We start from the raw sequence: 18,468 nt of genomic DNA, 5'->3' as shown, positions 1-18,468 counted from the left end.
TACACTTATTGAGGAATTTAGTGATGAAAATGCTCCGTTCTTGATAAGGTCATCGTAAATTCGCGGTTAGCGTTCCTGTGGTGCGATACGTGAACTACAGCGAGTTTAGCACAGTATTCAATGTTTAAAAAGTTATCAAATTTGAATAATTAAAAAAAAAACAAAACTGTTTTTCATTGTGGTCCATGAAATCTTACAGGTTATTTTATCTCAGTTTCCCATTTTCCATAGTATGTGCCAGAACACCTGGTTGTTAAACTGTTGTACGTGAATAGCAAGAGAAAACCCCCCAAAAAAGTATGTATGGGGGAGGGGCCATAATGTGAAACATTGTAGCTGTTCTTATACCATCAGGGTTAAGGGTCTTGCCTAACACCCCTTTGTGGTGGGTAGAGTATTCAAAAGTTTTACTCAAGTAAAAATATTGCTACTTTGCCAAAATACTCAAGTTCAAGTACAGAGTAGGCATCCGAATTATTACTTGAGAAAGAGTGAAAAAGTACTTGGATTAAAATCTACTTAAGTACTGAGTAACTAATGAGTAACATCCCATTATTGTTATAAAAGAAACATGGTCATAAGTGAGGATACTCTGCCTCCCCTCGCCATTGTTGATAGGAGGGATTTCCCTTCACGTTTTCTGCTGCAGAGAGTTTTTGTGTAGTCATGTGACTGCCTGTCATCGTATGATTGGTCACAAGGAGTCACATGGCATTACAGAGTAAGGGGGAAGTTTCTCCGCCACAGGATCATTTTAGACAATTATGATTTATTCTAGTCCAAAGTAACGCTAACGAGAAACAAGAGGCCTAGTGTACTTGAGTAAAAGAGTTGTACTCAAGTTAAAAGTAAAAAGTAAGTCGGTAATGACAACTCTCACAAGTACAATTTACCAAAAAAATTACTTTACGGAGTAAATGTAACGAGTTACCACCCACCTCTGCTAAGGCCCCACACTGGATTGAGCTCAATGCCCACATCCAACCAACCCAATCATCTGTTTAAAGAGTAGAATTTCTGCAGAGATTCTGTTATTGTTTTAAACTAAGCAGAACATTACAGCTTTCATAAGTTAATTCTAAATTTGACCAATTCCTTCATCTGAAGTTAAGTCTTCTGGTAGTAAGGAGGTAAACTGAGGAGAAACTGCTACAACATAGTCGACCAATGTTGCTAGAGACGCTACGCTAGCTGTTGCTATTGTCCTAGATACGTAAAGAGCGACCACATATCGGAAAGGTTGGACGATGGGGTCCCGTCCCACGAGTGGATCCCACCAAGCCTTCAGTCAGAAGGACTTGGGTACCCGTGCAACACGGGGTAGGCGGTCTTTTGTCCGCCTATCCAGGCTATTCCCTCTGCGCTACTGAAAGAATTCTGTTTAGTTTCTTTTCCTCCGTTTAGTAATATGCGTAAATTCAGCGTGTCGTCTGGTTTAAGGTGAGGTTGAACATGCATACAAATACCAACGAAAAAGATGGATAACCCTGCTAGAAAACGTGGAAATATTGTAGTCTAACACCACCATTGACTTTGAATAGGCTACAAGATCAGTCTAAACATTCACTATTCCGAGTAAACTCACTCAGATTGTACAAACAATTGTGGCACAACAGTAAACAGGCATCTAGACTCCCCCAATCTGGCTTCCAACTTTGGGTAGGCAACAAGCTAGTGTAGTGCCTCTAGCCTATATCGCTCAATGGCGCCACACTCTGTCAGCAGCTGCTTGATGGACGTATTTCCACCTCTTGGTTGAACTTGTTACCGACCCACTTGTCCTTTCTGTCCTTTCAATTAAATCCTTTAAGGTTTTCCACCTTTTTCTACACAGATCCTCTGAATCAACATTAGCAGGAAACGGTTAGCGGTTAGTTAGCTCATTTTAACGTTAGCTCGTAGGGTGGATAGAACGCTAAAATCAAGAGATTTTATAACTTACCAGATTGTCTGATGTGGTTTTTGAATCTCCTTTTTATTCTTGTTTCAATTCAAATATGAAAGTGATGATGAGTTTCTCCTCCATGTTGGTTTTGAACTCCACCCACTGATCCCATCATGAACCCTTGTAAGCAGAGCTCCTGATTGGTTGATGCAAGTATTTGCTAAGTTCTGATATTTTTTAACTCTAGAGAGTTTGAATGTTATGGAAAAACAGATTTGCGCCACATTATCTCACCACATCTTTACATTGACCAAACATTGAAACACAGAAGTTAAAGTTTTCTTCTACTTTGACAGTAAAATTATAGATTTTGTTTTTGGACAATGACTGACATGAATACTAAACCAGAATACTGAACTGAACCAGACGATTAAGTCTTAACTTTTATTTTAGATGCATTTCCTAAAAGCTTTTTACTTGTATTCATTAATTTCCTTTTATAATTACAGGTGCTTTGGGAAGTTGTGGCAAAAATAAATAAAAACCTGCTTTAAAATTGAAACTCATTTAGAGACGATTTGAAAGACGGACGTTTCTAAACGGTCCTGAAGTTTAAAAAAGACCAGTTTGGTTGAAGGCTTCTCGTCTTCTTAAAGAAGTTTCATGAAAGTTCACCTGCATGGAGGAACGCCGTTTCCTTTAGGATAAAGGGAGGATGAAGGACGAGTGAGCTGAGAGAGTGGGAGACACCATGCTGAGCATTCCTCTGTCTGCCCCCCCTAGAGAAGCTAAAAATAACAGAGGAGGGGTCCTGCATCTCCTTTGTTTTCTGGTTTAAAGTGTGTTTCTCTATTTTCATCATCAGACTGAAAACTGGAAATGATTTCAAATGAATTCTGTTTTATCGACTGAAAATAGAATCTAGTGTTGGATGATGTGAATAATAAGCTGTCGTCTCTTTGCAGCCGTCTCCATCATGCGCCACAGCGCCTCCGCCTTTGGATTTGCTGTAAGTCAGATGTGAAAGTAAAAGCTCGGCTGTTCCTCTGACCCCCCCATGAAGAATGTGTGTTCTCGCTCTGCAGTTTGACGCCACGCTGGACGTGCTGTCCTCCGTCATCGTGTTGTGGCGCTACAGCAACGCGGCCGCCGTCCACTCGGCCCACCGCGAGTACATGTGAGTGCGCCCTTTTTACCTGCATCCACACGGATGCTGGGAAATGACAGGAAATGCTTTGGGTTTTTCAAAATATAAGTCTGTGGATGTTTGCGACCTTTGAAAAACAGATTTAGCTCACTGTTAGCCAGGCACACAAACGCACACAATCACATCAAGGAATTGAAGAAACACTCCTCTCATCATCTTTAAAAATAAAAGAACAGACTGATCATCTGAAATATCAACTTTATTTTGTTGAAAAACTAGAATGTATTTGAAATATTGTTGGTTGGTGACAACTCCCAGGACTAGCACGCTCACACCTGAGGGATGGACCAACAGTGTTCTCTGACTGGACCAATACCAAAGGCTTTGGGAGCTCCAGAAAGTTCTGGAAAGTCATGTGAGGAAAGGTTGGAGCCGGAGACTGACCAGAACTAAAACTCTGGATCAAAAGTGCAGTCAATCTGTGTTGTTAGAGGTTGGCAGCCGTAACGGAGTCTATAATATCCAAGAAGATTTTTCTACTAAGAGAATTTGGCAAACTTTTTTGGGGTAATTTAATCGGTGAAAATGAATGAAAAAGTAGAAAATATATTTTAAAAAAAGCAGCGTTGTAGATCTGCACATAACAATTAAGAAAAAAAAAAAAAACATGTTTTTTTTCAAAATGGCGGCTTTTCTATTGGGTTTAGCTCCATAGCAACCATTTTATTTTTTGGTCGCCTTGAGGTGCCGAACAGATCTAAGTAAGTTTTAGAAGATTCTGCAAAACTAAATTGTTTGATATCCTTAGCAACCAAGGTTTTTTATTAGTCACGCCGACATTTCTCATATTTTCATATCATATGTTATATTGTTTTGTTTAGCTTGAACCAAGGATTCATTTATAACATTTTCACAGTATTCCAGCAGAAAATGTGCGAGCAACAGGGGATCGCCACTTTAGGGAGCTCGCCATGCTAACGCCATTCAAAATCGATAAAGTTTATAACATTTTTTCGTAAGTAGCTTCCCAATTATGCTGGAAGAATTAGGAAGGAATAGATCAAAACCCACAGGAGAAGTTTACATTTGTGTGAAGGTACAAAATGTAACTTAAAAAAAAATTCAAGATGGCCGCCTCTTCCCAAGGTCAAAGGTCAGCAAAACTTCAGACTTAAACCTCATGCTCTCTTATGGGGTCCAGATATATTGACGGGTGATCCCTCCTATGACAAAAGTGGACAAAGGTGAACAGGATTTCTAAATCTTTGTGACAAAAGTTCAGCGCGCTGTCTTGTGGGGTCCAGATGACCCCACTTTTAATGCTAACATGCCTAGCATAGCACGAGGGTTATGCTGTTCAGATGTGTATGAAGTTTCATGAAGATCGCTGGAACAAAAGTTTTCTTTTCCCAAATATTGTGTGAAAATCAGATTTTGCAACAAAATGGGCACCAAGCTGGAGGTTCTGATGCCATCCCGTAATAATTTCATGGACAAGGCGGCCGCCTTGGTTGCCTATGCCTGGTCCTGTCCCCGTCACTTGTGTTCTGGTTTTCTTAATAAATAGTGATTTTTTTTTTAGCCCTATAACATTTTGGCCCCATTCATTTTTTAATAGTTTTGCCCGCTGTGATGTCATCATTTTACTGGCGGGGGAGGGGTTTTGGAGTCGTCCACTACGCCCAAAATTAATTTTCACAGGGTACTGGTGTGTTCAATTTTAAGTGAGTTTTTGAGCAAAAATTTTTTGCTCAAAGGCGCAGTAAGAATTTTATGTATTTACCAGAAAAAAAAGTGACTAAATTTGACCGTGTGGGTCATCCGGGGTTAAAGTTGAAGGTGCGAAGGTCAGCCGAGTGCCGTAGAAACTCCTCCACACCAGGAGCAACCAGAGGAGGTCTGGACACCTGAGAATGCCACCTGGACGGAATCCTAGCGAGGAGTCTCAGTGCTTCAGCTTTTCTGAACAAGAGGGTCTGGGAATGCTTTCTGTGACCGTTGCCCTGGCAACCTGAACCCAGAACAAGCCGATCCAAGAATAGATAGAATCACCCTGAACTTTAAAAAAAAAAAAAAAAAAGGAGACGTTAGTCGTGACACCTGATCTAATTGAAGACTGTTTATTCAAGCAGATGTTTAAGAATCGGCAGAAGAAAACTCTCTGACGCTAAATCAAATGTTTGCTTTAGGGGCCGGTTGTTGAGCGTTGACATGTTGTTGTTGCAGCTATCAGGCGGTTCAGACTGGTTCCTATCGGTGCCCATAAACCCTCAGGTTTGTTTGTTTTTCTGTTCTTTTCGACCTGTCTTACCTTCTGATGGAGGAGATGCGGTCGAACAGGGAACACCCGGGGGACGGCTGGTTGCCACGGTAACATGCCTGAGGTGTCGGAGCAGGACAGACTTTTTGTTTCCAGATGAAACACGAACAACCGCGTTTGGCGTTTATGTAATAAAGCGCTGCAGAATAAAGCACAGGTTTGTGTTTTCAAACCTTCCGTGGAGTTTTGCTGAGAAGAACAGTGTTTGTGTGTCTGCGTCCTGCTGAGGACTTCCCAGAGGGATGCTGGGGGTTGCCTTGGTTACCTCATCCAGTCGCGGAGAAGCCGGCTTCACTCCGTTAGCCATGCATGACCGGGGCATATGCTCTGACGGGCTTCTGTGTCCCTCCGCTCTCTAATTGGATCTCAGACGGATAAACATTTTTATGAAATGTTTCCCAAATGTGGAAAAAATGCTGAAACGTCTTCTGCCTTTTCTCCTCAGAGCGTGCGTCGTCCTGGGAGTGGTGTTCATCCTGTCCTCCCTATGCATCCTGGGAAAAGCCATCCACGACCTGGCCACCAAACTGCTGCCGGAAGTGGTGAGAGTTAAGCCGAACCCAAAGGGTTCGTGGTGCAGAACCGGAGGGTTTTCTTATGGAAAAATTTAAAATAGTCATTTTTTGTGCAGTTTTATGAGACGTATTCACAGCAATTCTCTCTCACTATCTAAAAGACAGAGATTACCCACAAACCCCGAGTTTCTCCTTTCAAAAGAGGGAGAATTTCTTTCAAATCAAAAGGAAAAGGAGGTCCAGCCCCTCCTCATCTCCTCTCAGTTTACAGAGCCGTGAGAAAAATGAAATCCCACAATTCTTTGACAAAATAACTGAACCCTGGGATTGAGATTTGATTCTTTTAACAGTTTCATTCTGTCCAGGATTATATGGTTACATGTTTTCTGTGATGTATCTTTGTGGTTTGGAGTTCAAACTGGAGTTCCTCTAGAATCTCTCAACGAGGTTTAAGGGGAAAAAAGGCGTCAAGAAAAGATGACGGTAGGACATTTTGTTAAGAGTTTTAGCCGTCTGCTTGGTCTAAAAGTGGATTATTGTGGTTTGGAAGGATTTGGTTTGGATTTCACAAACTGAAAATTGAATCAAAACCAAAAAATCACGATGTTTATTTATGACTCCACCGTGTTCTGATGATGAAAATGTGGATGGTTTATTAAGAAATTACATTTAAAAATGTTTTCGACCGCAATGCATTGTGGTCTATGCATTGTGGCGCATGCAAGTTTTTCGCCAAGACTTCTGGGTAATTTCTAGTGCACTCGATTTTAGAATTGTAAGATTCGGACAGCACTAGAAAATGGCGACCGTACTCCTGAAGGAATTCAGACATAGTGTTACTTGCAAGTGAACTGTGGTGCGGTTCACTACAGTGGGACAGCAAACAGACTGCCCAGGAGACTGAAACCACACATGACTGAAGAAATCACTACAGATATATTTTATTTTCTGATTGTTTTGGGAAGTGTCGTCTAAAATAAGAAGCTGGTTACCTGATTGGTCAGAGTTCAACCTGGTTTAACCTTCATTGTGCGTTCAATGGACACACATTTGTATGTAGAGCCAGAAAACGGTTGTAGAAATGTATGTAGCTATGAGTTTTGAACGCGACATACATGCTAGGTTTCATTAGAAGTCGCCGAGGGCGGTATAAACGTAGCACAACTATTACTAAAGTTTTTCAGGCTATTTTGAAGCTTAGCTAATATTTCTGCTACATGCTAGCTGTTTTGGCTAATTTATGCTTTTTTTCCATTTTAAGGCTATTTTGAAGTTTAGCTTTTTAAGTTGATTTATTCTGGAATAATATTCCTGCCTTTTCATTATTCATAATTATGTTTAAAAGTTACAGTTTTAAAGTTTTAAAAATTCTGCTAACTTTTTGGACTATTTTGGAGTTTAGCTAACATTTCAGCTACATGCTAGCTGTTTTGGCTAATTTAGACTTTTTTCTGTTTTTTAGGCTATTTTGAAGTTTAACAAATATTTCTGCTACATGGTAGCTGTTTCGGCTAATTTAGGCTATTTAAAATAGTTTTAGGCTGCTTTGGAGTTAAGCTAATATTTCAGCTACATGCTAGCTGTTTTGGCTAATTTAGACTTTTTTCTGTTTTTTAGGCTATTTTGAAGTTTAGCTAATATTTCAGATACATTATAACTGTTTTGGCTAACCTAAGTTTTGTTTAAGTTTTATTAAGTTAATTAGGCATTTAGCTAATATTTAGCTGGCTATTAGCTTTAGCGTTTTCAGCTTCTGCAGTTTTATCTATCAATTTCAGCATCTTCAGCGGCCAAATTCGGCTTACAGCATTCACACTAGCATTATTGCAGGTAATGCTATATATCTAGCTCATATTTATGTTAAAAAGTCGTGGTTTTAAAGTTTTAAAAATATAGTTTTAGAGTGTTCAATAAATGTTTATCCTTTTCCGCCCACAAACGTGTTTTTTGTAATTTTGGCCCCTCCTTTAGACCGACATTATTTGCTATAATGTCATGTAATGTTAGGAATGTTGAGTTCTGAGTCCATTCATGTGGTTTTAGCTCCACCCCTCCACTCCAACCGTCTTCCCTCCAGCATCCGTCTGAGTGTCCTCACTGCTTCAGCGGCAGCTGGATGCTGGAGCGTCTCTGCGGATCTCAAAGCCAGAAGTTGAGGCCTAATCCGATTCTTCAGAGGAATTTGGATGTATTTTCAGTCCAGAGCACTTTGTCCAACTGTCTGCCAGAGCAGGATTTTGGAATTAGAGGAAGACCTCTGGTCTTTGGATCTAATAAATGTCCTTCACAGACTCCAGAACAGACTTCTGCAGATGCAGAGCCTGACTGTCTCCTGACGTGTGAGAAGATTTGGGATTTAACCAAGTACTTTTTTAATGGAAAGACTTCTTAAACTTAAAAAAAGCCCTAGAATGGTTACTCATGGCTATTAAAGACGCTGGCTCCACTTTTTCAATAGACAGAACTTTCACACCTTTAGGTTTTTTTTTAAATTTGGTATTTCCCAAATAATTCTAGTTTAATTTCCAATTGATTTCAATAGTGTTCAAAAAGTTAAAAATCTAAACAATTTTTTTTGTTTACTGCCATGTTTCGTTGTTAAGTACTATACCTTCTTTCTTCTCTCTTTTAATATGGCCTATAACTTTGTTAGTTTGAATGGAAAATGTGGAGTTTTTAGAGTGTTTGTATGTTGCAGTGGTGCATGATGGGAGCTTGCTGTGAGGCCCAGAAAATATCACAAATAAAGTTTATTTTTCTATTTAATTCAAAAGTTCCCAAGTAGTTTATTTTCTATTCATTCAAATAGTTCCCAAAAAAGTTAATTTTGGATTCATTTCAATGGTTCTCAATTAAAGTTAAATTTTCTATTTAACTCAGAAGCTTCCAAATAAAGTGTAATTTTCTATTTTAATTCAATAGTTCCAAAATAAAGTTTACTTTTTCTTATTTCATCCAATAGTTCCCAATTAAAGTTTATTTTTAATTAATTTCAATGGTTCCCAAATACAGTTTAATTACTATTTAAATCAATAGTTTCCAGTTGAAGTTTATTTTTTCTATTTGATTCAAAGGTTTCCAAATAAGGTGTAATTTGCTGTTTTATTCAACATTTCCTAAAAAATAAGTTTACTTTTTCTTATTTAAGTCAACAGTTCCCAAAAACAACTTTTATTTTCTATTCATTTCAATGGTTCCCAGATAAAGTTTAACTTTCTATTTAATTCAATAGTTTCCAAATAATATTTGATTTTTCCTTTATTTCAATAGTTCAAAAATAAAGTTTGATTTTCTATTTAATTTAATAGTGTTCAGAAAGTTTAAAATATATATATTTTTTGGTTTAATTTTCTTTGACAAATCTGCAATGTTTTGATTGAAATATTCTATAGAAGCCTTCAACACATCTTTGCCACAGAGTCTCCAAAATGTCTGGAAACATTGACAGAGGTTTCTCAGTTTCCTCGTTTGAGTTTATGACATCATCGTTTTTTTAATAGCTGTTAAACCGACGGTTGTTTTGAGTCTCTCCGATTGTTCAGAATTGAGCTTCTGCGAGTTTGAAAATGTGAGAAAACCTTAAAGGATTTCAAACTAAACTGAGACAATAAATAGAATCTTATTGCCTCATTTCTGGTAACATGTTTGTGAGGTTTGTATCTGGAAACATAAGTGACAAAGATAATTGTTTTTGGAAGATAATTGGTACATTTCTCACAGAATTGTGGAGGATGTTTTTCTGAGATCACTTCCCTCCAAATGCTCCTTCCTGCCCTTAAATCTACATGAAAACAGAAATCATCCATTTAGCTTTCCAGACAACTTCCCCTATCATGATGTCCCCATCGCCATGCTTCGTAATGATGGGAGCATCATGACAGTCATTTACTGTACTGGACTGGAACAAGGGAAGGAAGTTTGAGCTGAAAACAGAATGTTCACAGGAGCTGGTGTGTTTGGATCTGAGTGAGAACGAGGTGCAAACGTGTCGTTTCCACTCCAGGAGGAAGAATCTCACAAGTCTTGGGCGTGAAGATTCACGTCTCTGAATAACTTTTGTCACCCTGAAGCGAAGCGGTTTGTGCTCCCGCAGGAGACGGACTGCAACCGAGAGCGGGAAGGAGGTGATGGCAGAGTTTAGTCCTCTTTTAGTCCTCGTTTGGTCGTAGACGGATGACGAGGAGGGAACCATCAGAAAACAAGAAACACGATGGATTTTCTTTTTTGTAATTGCTCTGCTTTAGAGCAGAGGTCCCCAAACTTTGTCTTGTGAGGACCACATAACTGTTCTCCTCTCTGATGGGGGTCGGGGTCAGTTTGTAGCCTAACAGAAAAAGTAACAATCACAGGTAAAGAATTATGGCTTTCCAGAAAGACACACATAGCCAAATTTAAAATAATTAATTACTGTAATCTTCACAAAAAACGTATATTTTTTTCGTCTTTCTGCCTTTTCATTTATTAACTGTTTTATGTTTATATTGTATTATTTTGATGTTATGTATTGTTTCTAAATGAAATAAAAAACTTTATAAAAAAACTAGATATGTAGCATTACCTGTGATAGATTAATAGCTGAAAATGCTTAGATTGATAGCTAAAAATATTGAAGCTGATAGCTGAAAACGCTGAAGCTGATAGCTAGCTAAAATATTAGCTAAACTTCTAATTAGCTGAAAAAAGAGCTAACGTGTAGCTGAAATATTTTTAGGCCAAATTATTCTAAAATTGTATAATTTAGCCAAAACAGCTAGCATGAAGCTAAAATATTAGCTACACTGAAAATTAGCCTAAAAACTAAAGAAATGCCTAAATTAGCCAAAATGGCTAGCATGTAGCTGAAATATTAGCCAAACACCAAAATGGACTAAAATAAAACTTATTCTAAATTAGCCAAAACAGCTAGCATGTAAACGAAAATGGACTAAAAAAGCTGAAAAAATGATAATTTGCAAAAACAGCTAGCATAAAGCGAAAAAATTAGCTAAACTCCAAATTAGTCGTAAAATCAGCTAGCATGTAGTTGAAATATTTTTACACTAAATTATCCTAAAATTGTATAATTTAGCAGCTAGCATAAAGCTAAAATATTAGCCACACTTCAAATTAGCCTAAAAAACTAAAGAAATCCCTAAGTTAGCCAAAACAACTTGCATGTAGCTGAAATATTAGCTAAACTCCAAAGTAGCCGAAATATTTTTAGGCCAGATTAGCCTAAAAATGTATATTTTAGCCAAAACAGCTAGCATGAAGCTAAAATATTAGCTAAAACTCAAAATTAGCCTAAAAAAAGTCTAAATTAGCCAAAGTGGCTTGCATGTACCTGAAATATTACCAAAATAGACAAAAAAAACCTGAAAAAAGGATAATTTAGCCATAACAGCTAGCTTAAAGCTGAAATATTAGCTAAACTCCAAATTAGCCTAAAAAACTGGAAAAATGTCTAATTTAGCCAAAACAGTTTGAGGGGCCAGGCCAAAGGTGGAGGAGGGCCAGTTTCGGCCCGTGGGCCGTAGTTTGGGACCCCTGCTTAAGCGCACATCTTCCAGAACCACCAACCATGAAGAAAACCATCAACATGAAGGCCTTTTTCTCCCCAAATGAAGTCCCTAATCAAATAAACCCCAAATATTCCATAAGTCTCCGTCGGATGTTGAGTAATTCCACCAACTGTTCTCTTTGGCTTCATCCGCGACAGCAGGCCGGCACGCTCCGGAGCAAAAACAAAGCTGAACGTGAGGCAGAAGCAGATCGGGTCGGAGTCGACCCGCTGCTCTGCTGTCACGCTCGGCCGGAGCGGGGGTTCAGCCCCCCCTGAAGGACGGAGGTAAGCAGCTGCTTGAATATGCAGCTTTGATGAGGCGGGAGGTGTTTGCTCTGACACCCCGATGCTCCTCTGTGTCCAATTAATGTCAACTTCCAGAACAAAACCCGTCTGCAGCCCCCAGCTGTGCTGCTGTCAGTGACCTCAGGATGTGAGGCGCCCTCACTTCCTCAGGATTCTAAATGCTTTGATCATCCAGACATGAAACTTGACACATCTCAGGTAAAAGATCGACTGAAGCTTAAGAGAAACTCCTATAGCGTCTTGGTTTGGAGGTTCATGTTTATGGAACCCGAATGTCAAACTCTGCATTCATATTTTCATCACGTCTTGTTTTGAGTCCGTCGACTGCTGTGCTCGTTTAAAGGAATTTGAACATTTTTTTACTTTAAATTTCCCCTATAAACAGAGTTGTGGGTGTTTGGGTAGTTTAGCTGACAGACATCAACACAGCAAATATAAAAAGATATTTTTTTTATTTAATTCCTCACAAAATCCATGACAAACGGTTTAATATTGACAAATCTGATCACTCCTTCAGGCAATTGAAATAATGAATTTAAAAGTTAAAAAATGCATTATGAATGAGTTCCAGTTCTAGTTTTATCCAAAAAATTAAAGCCGTGAGTGGTTGGTCATTGGCTGAGCGGCCCCGCCCTCTACGTGACAAATCTGTTATAAAAAAATGACTTTTTTTCAAAATGGCGGCCTTTCCCTTGGTTTTATCTCCATAGCAACCATTTTATTTTTTGGTTGCCCGGGCTTGACGAACAGGTCTACGTAACTTTTAACTTGAGTTTGGAAGCGATAGATTGAAATCACTCGGAGGAGTTTAAATTTGTTGAAGGTACAAAAAGTCACTTAAAAAAAAAAAAAATTCAAGATGGCGGCCTCTTCCTGAGGTCAAAGGTCAACAAAACCTGTTGTGGTTGTAGACTTACCCTTGTGGCATGTGTGCTAAATTTTGTGAAGAATGCTTTGAATCATTACTTGATGTTAAACTGTTTTTGGAGCCTTATAACAGATTTTGGCTCCATTTATTTTTATTTTTTTTGCGTTTTCACCCTTAGTGATGTCATCGTCTTTTTGAGGCTGCAGGACAAAGTAAACATTTATTGTCCTTTTATGATAGTAAATGTAACTTACATTTAAATTAGCTTTACAAAGAAAAGTTCATTTCTAAATGTAAAAAGAAGAAACCCCAATACGATTCCCTGTGGAACACCAAATCTGATCACTTTCAATTTACTTCAATGCTTTTAATTTGAAAATAACCCGTTGCAACAAGCACAGACATTTTTAGAGTTTGTATTTTTGCTGACACAAATCATCCGTCCACTCTGCAGATTTGAGGACATTCCAGCTGCGCAGTCACAAGTCATGTGATGCGTTCACTCCTCAGCTCCTCTTTGATGTCTGCGCAGCTTTTCACGGCTCCAAGGCCATAATGTAATATTGATGCTGCCGCAGCGGCGGCGAGCGCTCGCCTTTCATCCACACTCTGGGCTGCACTGTGATCAGTTCGAGTCGATTTGTGCTTTTATGTGTTTCTGTGGTAAAACTATTGTCAACATTACAGTGAAAATAGAGAACATGTTTCAGATAGACTCAGAGAATAGGGGGGTGTATTAGTGGATGTGGGCGGAGTCTTAAAGCCATAGTATTGATTACAATAATGTAAACTAAATAAGAGCAGTTTTTGATCAAATTTGGTTCATAAGGTCACATGACCTGTATGTTTGTACAAAAGGAAGCCTTTTTTAAGGATTTAGGCAGAAAATTGTGTTTAAATAAAAGAAAAATGAAAAAGTCCATAAAAAATAAACTGCATCCACTGCTACTTAAATATAAATCATCTTTTGAACATTTGTTGAGCTAAACAACCCAATTACACACACATTTTTACCTGTAAGCAACCTGTGGAAGCCGCACTATTATGGACTATTATGGTCTGTCTGACCTTCTTTAAGCTAGCTTCAGAAACACTACTGGAACCAGATCTTTCAGGATGACTCTGGTTCAGGTCAGAAACTTGGGAAAACTCTGACCTCCAGGAATAGAAAAACCCCATGAGAACATCTGACCTTCTCTGCCTCCCAGGATGACTTCCTGTTCAGCGTGTCCATCGTGAGCGGCCTGGTGTGCGTCATCCTGGCAGTGATCAAGTTCATGCTGGGGAAAGTCCTCACCAGCCGAGCGCTCGTCACAGACGGTGGGTCATCGGCGCGTCTGTTTGGAGGGAAAAACTCCGCTCCATTGTTTGGTTTTTGAATCCCTTCAGGATTTAACTCTCTGGTGGGCGGGATCATGGGCTTCTCCATCCTCATCAGCGCCGAGGTGTTCAAGCATGAGCCGAAGGTGTGGTACCTGGACGGAACAATAGGAGTCCTCATGGGCCTCATTATCCTCGCCTACGGAGTCAAGTGAGTGACAAACTTCCATCCAGATGACGACACTGAGAAGATATCTAAACTGTAATAGCATTTTGTTTTGTTAAAATGGATTCATTTTACACATTAAGGGCGGAGTTATCCTCTAAAATGATATGAAAGTTCACAGATTTGTGTAAAATCACGAAAATATTGACAGTTAAGTACAGAAAACTGATGGTTTCTCTGAGTCTTTTGGGAATTTTTGGATGTCAAGAAACATCAGAACGAACGACCATAATTCGATTGTAAAGTTTAGTGGAGGAAAACCTCACAGCTAATTAGGTTAACTAGTTACAGTCACATGAGCAGCAACTAGTCAGAGGGAAATGTTTGTTACAAACGTGGAGAAGAACATGTTGAAAGATGAAAATAAGATGTATCCTGGAACTTGAACACATTTGTGGATTTTTCTGCTTAAAAAGAGACTTAATTTTATTAACATTAACCAAATGGAGCTGAAACTGAACCCGTTTGAACCCAAAAGTTTAAAATCTAAATGTTAGTTCCACCAATCAAGCCTTCCAGGTTGACTGTATGTGAGAACTGGATGATGTAAACCACAGAGGTGTCTCTTGAAAAGAATCTAGCAATACGATATATATCCCAAGACTGTATCAGAACAAATCTTTCCCTTTAAAAAAAAAAAAAAAAACGTAGAAAACCAGGAGTCATCTAAGTAGTACATGTAATCACAACAAAAACCATGAATGAACCAATAAGACTGAACATTTGCTAGTTCTCGCGAGATCTTGTTGTTCTGGTAGCTACATCGCTACAAGTATCGCGATATATCACTAAATTGATTTTCCCCCAGTCACCCATAGAAAATGACTTCTTCTGGCTCCAATAGACTTTTTTTTGCGATATGGACGCCGCCATGTTGGAACCACACGACATCAGTAAGCAGCGATTGGTCGAAACTGATCAGCTTCTATCTTCCTGGAACCAACGGGTACTTTCTATTTGGAAAGCAAGTGTCACTCAGTCCATTTCTGATGAAAATAAAAAAAGTAAATGATCCCCACACCATTACACTACCACTGCCGTGTTTGTCTGTTATTGTGAGCCTCATCTTCTAGAAAGTTCCTCTTTTGTCTCATTGGAGTCTATGTCTAGTCGTTCTTCACTGCTGAAAGTTCCGTTTACTCTCGGATCTGTTGAGTCAAGAACAACTTTAACTGTCCGTCAGGAATGTGGGAGGAGCTACTTTTTATGGCGGCAGAAAAATAGGAAGTGAAATGATTGAAACCACTCAAACTCCTGAGGCTCCTCCTCTGAAAACCTCAGAGTTCAGTGAGTTCCTGAGAGTCGGGAACTTCAGCGACCCTCTGAGATGAAGGACGCCAACAGTTGAACTGTAGTGAAGGGCGTCCGATTTCAAATTTAAGGCTTAAACAGACTAAAATGTCTCATTTCACGGTTGTTAGAACTCCTTAAAGCTTTGCTACACTCATAAAAGCTGAACCGTTTTCCTGCTGCAGGCTGCTGAAGGACATGATCCCCAGAGTCCGGCAGACCAGGAACTACGAGCGCTTCGAGTGACGGATCGGACCAAAGGAGGAGGAAGGTTTGGGAGGGGCTGACGGGACGGTTCCAGTCTCCAAACCACCCCCCCCCTCAGCGTCTGTGTTTCCAGTTACATTTACCCGCATCAGCCTCAGCGGCGCTGCCGTGGAGACGAGGCTGATGTACGCCGCCGCACAGCAGGTCATCTTCCCACGACTCCTGAGGCTCAGCTGGGCCGTGCGGCGCAGGCGGATGGTGGCGGATGCAGCTGTGAATTATTGATGGCTTTCATCTTTTTATAACTTCAGGGAGGATTTATCAATAGGAGTCCATTTGGCAGGAAGGAGACATAAAAATGAGCAAAAAGCTCCATCTAGTGGCTGGCAGGAGTCACTGCACCACCATGTTCCTCCAGACCAAAAAGGCTGAAGTTTTTGATGAACATTTGTCTGATCCTGGGTCAATATTTACGCTCCGACTCGGTAATGAGGTGTTCTGGCTCCGCCCACCGGCTCCTGATTGTTTTAGGATTACAAAAATCTTCAGCTGTTGACTTTAATCGGCTTTAATCGTTTTTATTGAACTTTCTCCTTTCTGATGCAGTGAATAAAAATGAGGAAAGTGCGAACGGAAAAGCTGCTCATGCTGTCAAGCACGGGGGTGGAGCTTTCATGGTGTGGGCTTGTTCTTCTGCTTTACATATTCATAAAAATAACTATAGAGTAGAGTTTTCTTTGTGGCATTAACGTGTCATAGTTACCAGTACGAGACTGTAAATACTTGAAGTTTCATAACGTTAGCGTAAAAAAAAGCCTTAAAGTTTGTAGTTTTTATTGGTTTGGGCTTCACGTCGAGTCCAAAATTTTAGCTAGGTGACGTAAGTGGAAACCAATCAGAGCAAGACTGAAACTGCTTTAAGGAAGAACGTAACAAGCGTTTAAAGCGACCACTTCCAATGAAGCATTTTGGGCTTCTGCGATCAAAACTCTTGCGTTCACGTGTAGCTAGTTTAGCTAGTTGTGCAAGTTTTTACGTCCGTTTTTGGGCTCTACGCACAAAACTATTTAAAGTTAAATCACAATAAAAATTTCGCACCAAACCTCTTCCAACTGTGGGTGAAGGACATGCGCTAGGAAACATTAGAGAACAAAGAAGCCCCTCCCTGCTTGTCCAGTGTGAACACCATACGCTAAAAGTGTGTTCAAGAACCCCACATTTGGTGTGTTCAAGAACCCCACATTTGGTGTGTTCAAGGACCCACATTTGGTGCGTTCAAGAACACCACATTTGGCACATTCAAATTCCCAGTGTGTCCGTAGCTTTAGGCTAAAGTAAACACAACAGAAAAGAATCTGCTTGTCGGAGCATTAGCTAATCTATAAGTCCATCTTTTTTATGCATCATCTCCTTCATGTCTGAATTTATTTCCAAATATGAATAAATTCAATGAAGTGAAGTTCTGGATTTAACAGGTACGTGACAAATTAGGGGTTAAAGATTTGTAATTCTGCTGCAACTGAAACAGTGGAGGTGAAATAAATACAATCAAACAGGAAGATCTCTTTCAAAATAAAATGATAAACTCTACTGTATTGTAATGGATTGAAACTCTGGTGAATAAATGATGCTGATGTGAAGTTCTGACTGATGTTTAAGAGCTCTCTGAGGGACAAAATTCAACTCTTTATAGTTTAAGAATGAGAGGGGTTCAAACTACTGGCAGGGGGGTTCAGATTTGGACCAGTCCATGAATGAGGGCCGGCTTTCCAACCAACTATTGTCAAATAGAAATAGTTTGAGAACCACATTGTTGTAAAAAGTGACATTTTGATCTGTAAAAAAAGGAAATAGTGGAGCAAGTTTGTTGATTTCTGGAAAAGGCCACCTAGTGGTTACCTGGTGAACTGACCCAGTAATGAAGGCCTTTCCTTTTGCTTTAAATTACGTTGATGGATCTGTGTTCTGGTACAACTGGAGTTTGGCATTAATAAATTAAATATATTGATTGACTTTTGTTCAAAATATTTAAATTACAAAGTAAAAATACAATTTTATATATATATATTTAAGTTTAAGTTCATAATTATACTGAAGGACCAAACGTTCAAAAATAAAAAATAGACTCTAAAAGCTAGAAGTATAACAAACTCAATCCTAATATTTATTTTTTTTACTATTGGTTTTCTAAAAGCTTTTAAAAAATAGGATGAAATACTAATCTGGAACAGTTTGCACATCCAATTGTCTCAGATTTCATTAATCTTGATGCTTTTATTGTGGTAACCGCAGTGAAATTATCAAAGGAAGTTTAATTATGAGTGGAAAACTGGATATTTTTTCTAAAACTTTGCTACATTTTAAATTTTTTCCATTTGGCTAAATCATCTGCAAAGTTTTGATTAACTGAGTGGAACCACAGCGCCCTCTGCTGGTGAGAAATGAGTTCAGCATATCAGAAAAATGAAATGACACTTTAGTTTTTAAGTAACTGTTGATAAAATAGATTCGGCCGATCTCTAGTTGTATCAAAGAAGACTAAATGTAGCTACTACTAGCGGTTAGTGACGCGTATTCTGAAAAGTGTTCTACATTTTATAAATAAGAAGTTCACTAGAAGGTTCTGATCTGCTTTCATCCTTATATTCCACTTTTCCATTCCACTGATTTACATTGATTGACAGAAATACTCAGAAAAGCAGTTTTTCATCAGAAAAAAAGCAAAAAGAAAATGTTAAAAACATCATTTTCATAGGAGTGGGTATTTAAAAGTGATTTTTATTGTAACCCTCGATGTAAATTGTGTCTGTGTGTCCTCTGTGATGCTGAAGGAACCACCACC

General features: G+C 39.1%; 1 protein-coding gene across 1 annotated transcript in view; it reads left to right on the top strand.

Annotated features, from left to right (window-relative positions):
• The window catches only part of LOC112159998 (transmembrane protein 163), a 26,268-nt gene extending 9,002 nt beyond the window's left edge, over positions 1–17,266 (top strand). The window contains exons 3-8 of the mRNA XM_024294294.2: positions 2,851–2,894; positions 2,971–3,062; positions 5,798–5,894; positions 13,792–13,903; positions 13,973–14,114; positions 15,605–17,266. Coding sequence (XP_024150062.1) covers positions 2,851–2,894; positions 2,971–3,062; positions 5,798–5,894; positions 13,792–13,903; positions 13,973–14,114; positions 15,605–15,665 — 548 coding nt within the window. The 3' untranslated portion in view covers positions 15,666–17,266. The remainder of the gene's footprint in view (positions 1–2,850; positions 2,895–2,970; positions 3,063–5,797; positions 5,895–13,791; positions 13,904–13,972; positions 14,115–15,604) is intronic.
• Positions 17,267–18,468: the final 1,202 nt, after the last annotated feature.

Source organism: Oryzias melastigma, linkage group LG2 (genome assembly GCF_002922805.2).
Source record: "Oryzias melastigma strain HK-1 linkage group LG2, ASM292280v2, whole genome shotgun sequence".
Classification (NCBI taxonomy): domain Eukaryota; kingdom Metazoa; phylum Chordata; class Actinopteri; order Beloniformes; family Adrianichthyidae; genus Oryzias; species Oryzias melastigma.
This window is presented reverse-complemented; position numbering and strand designations above follow the sequence as displayed.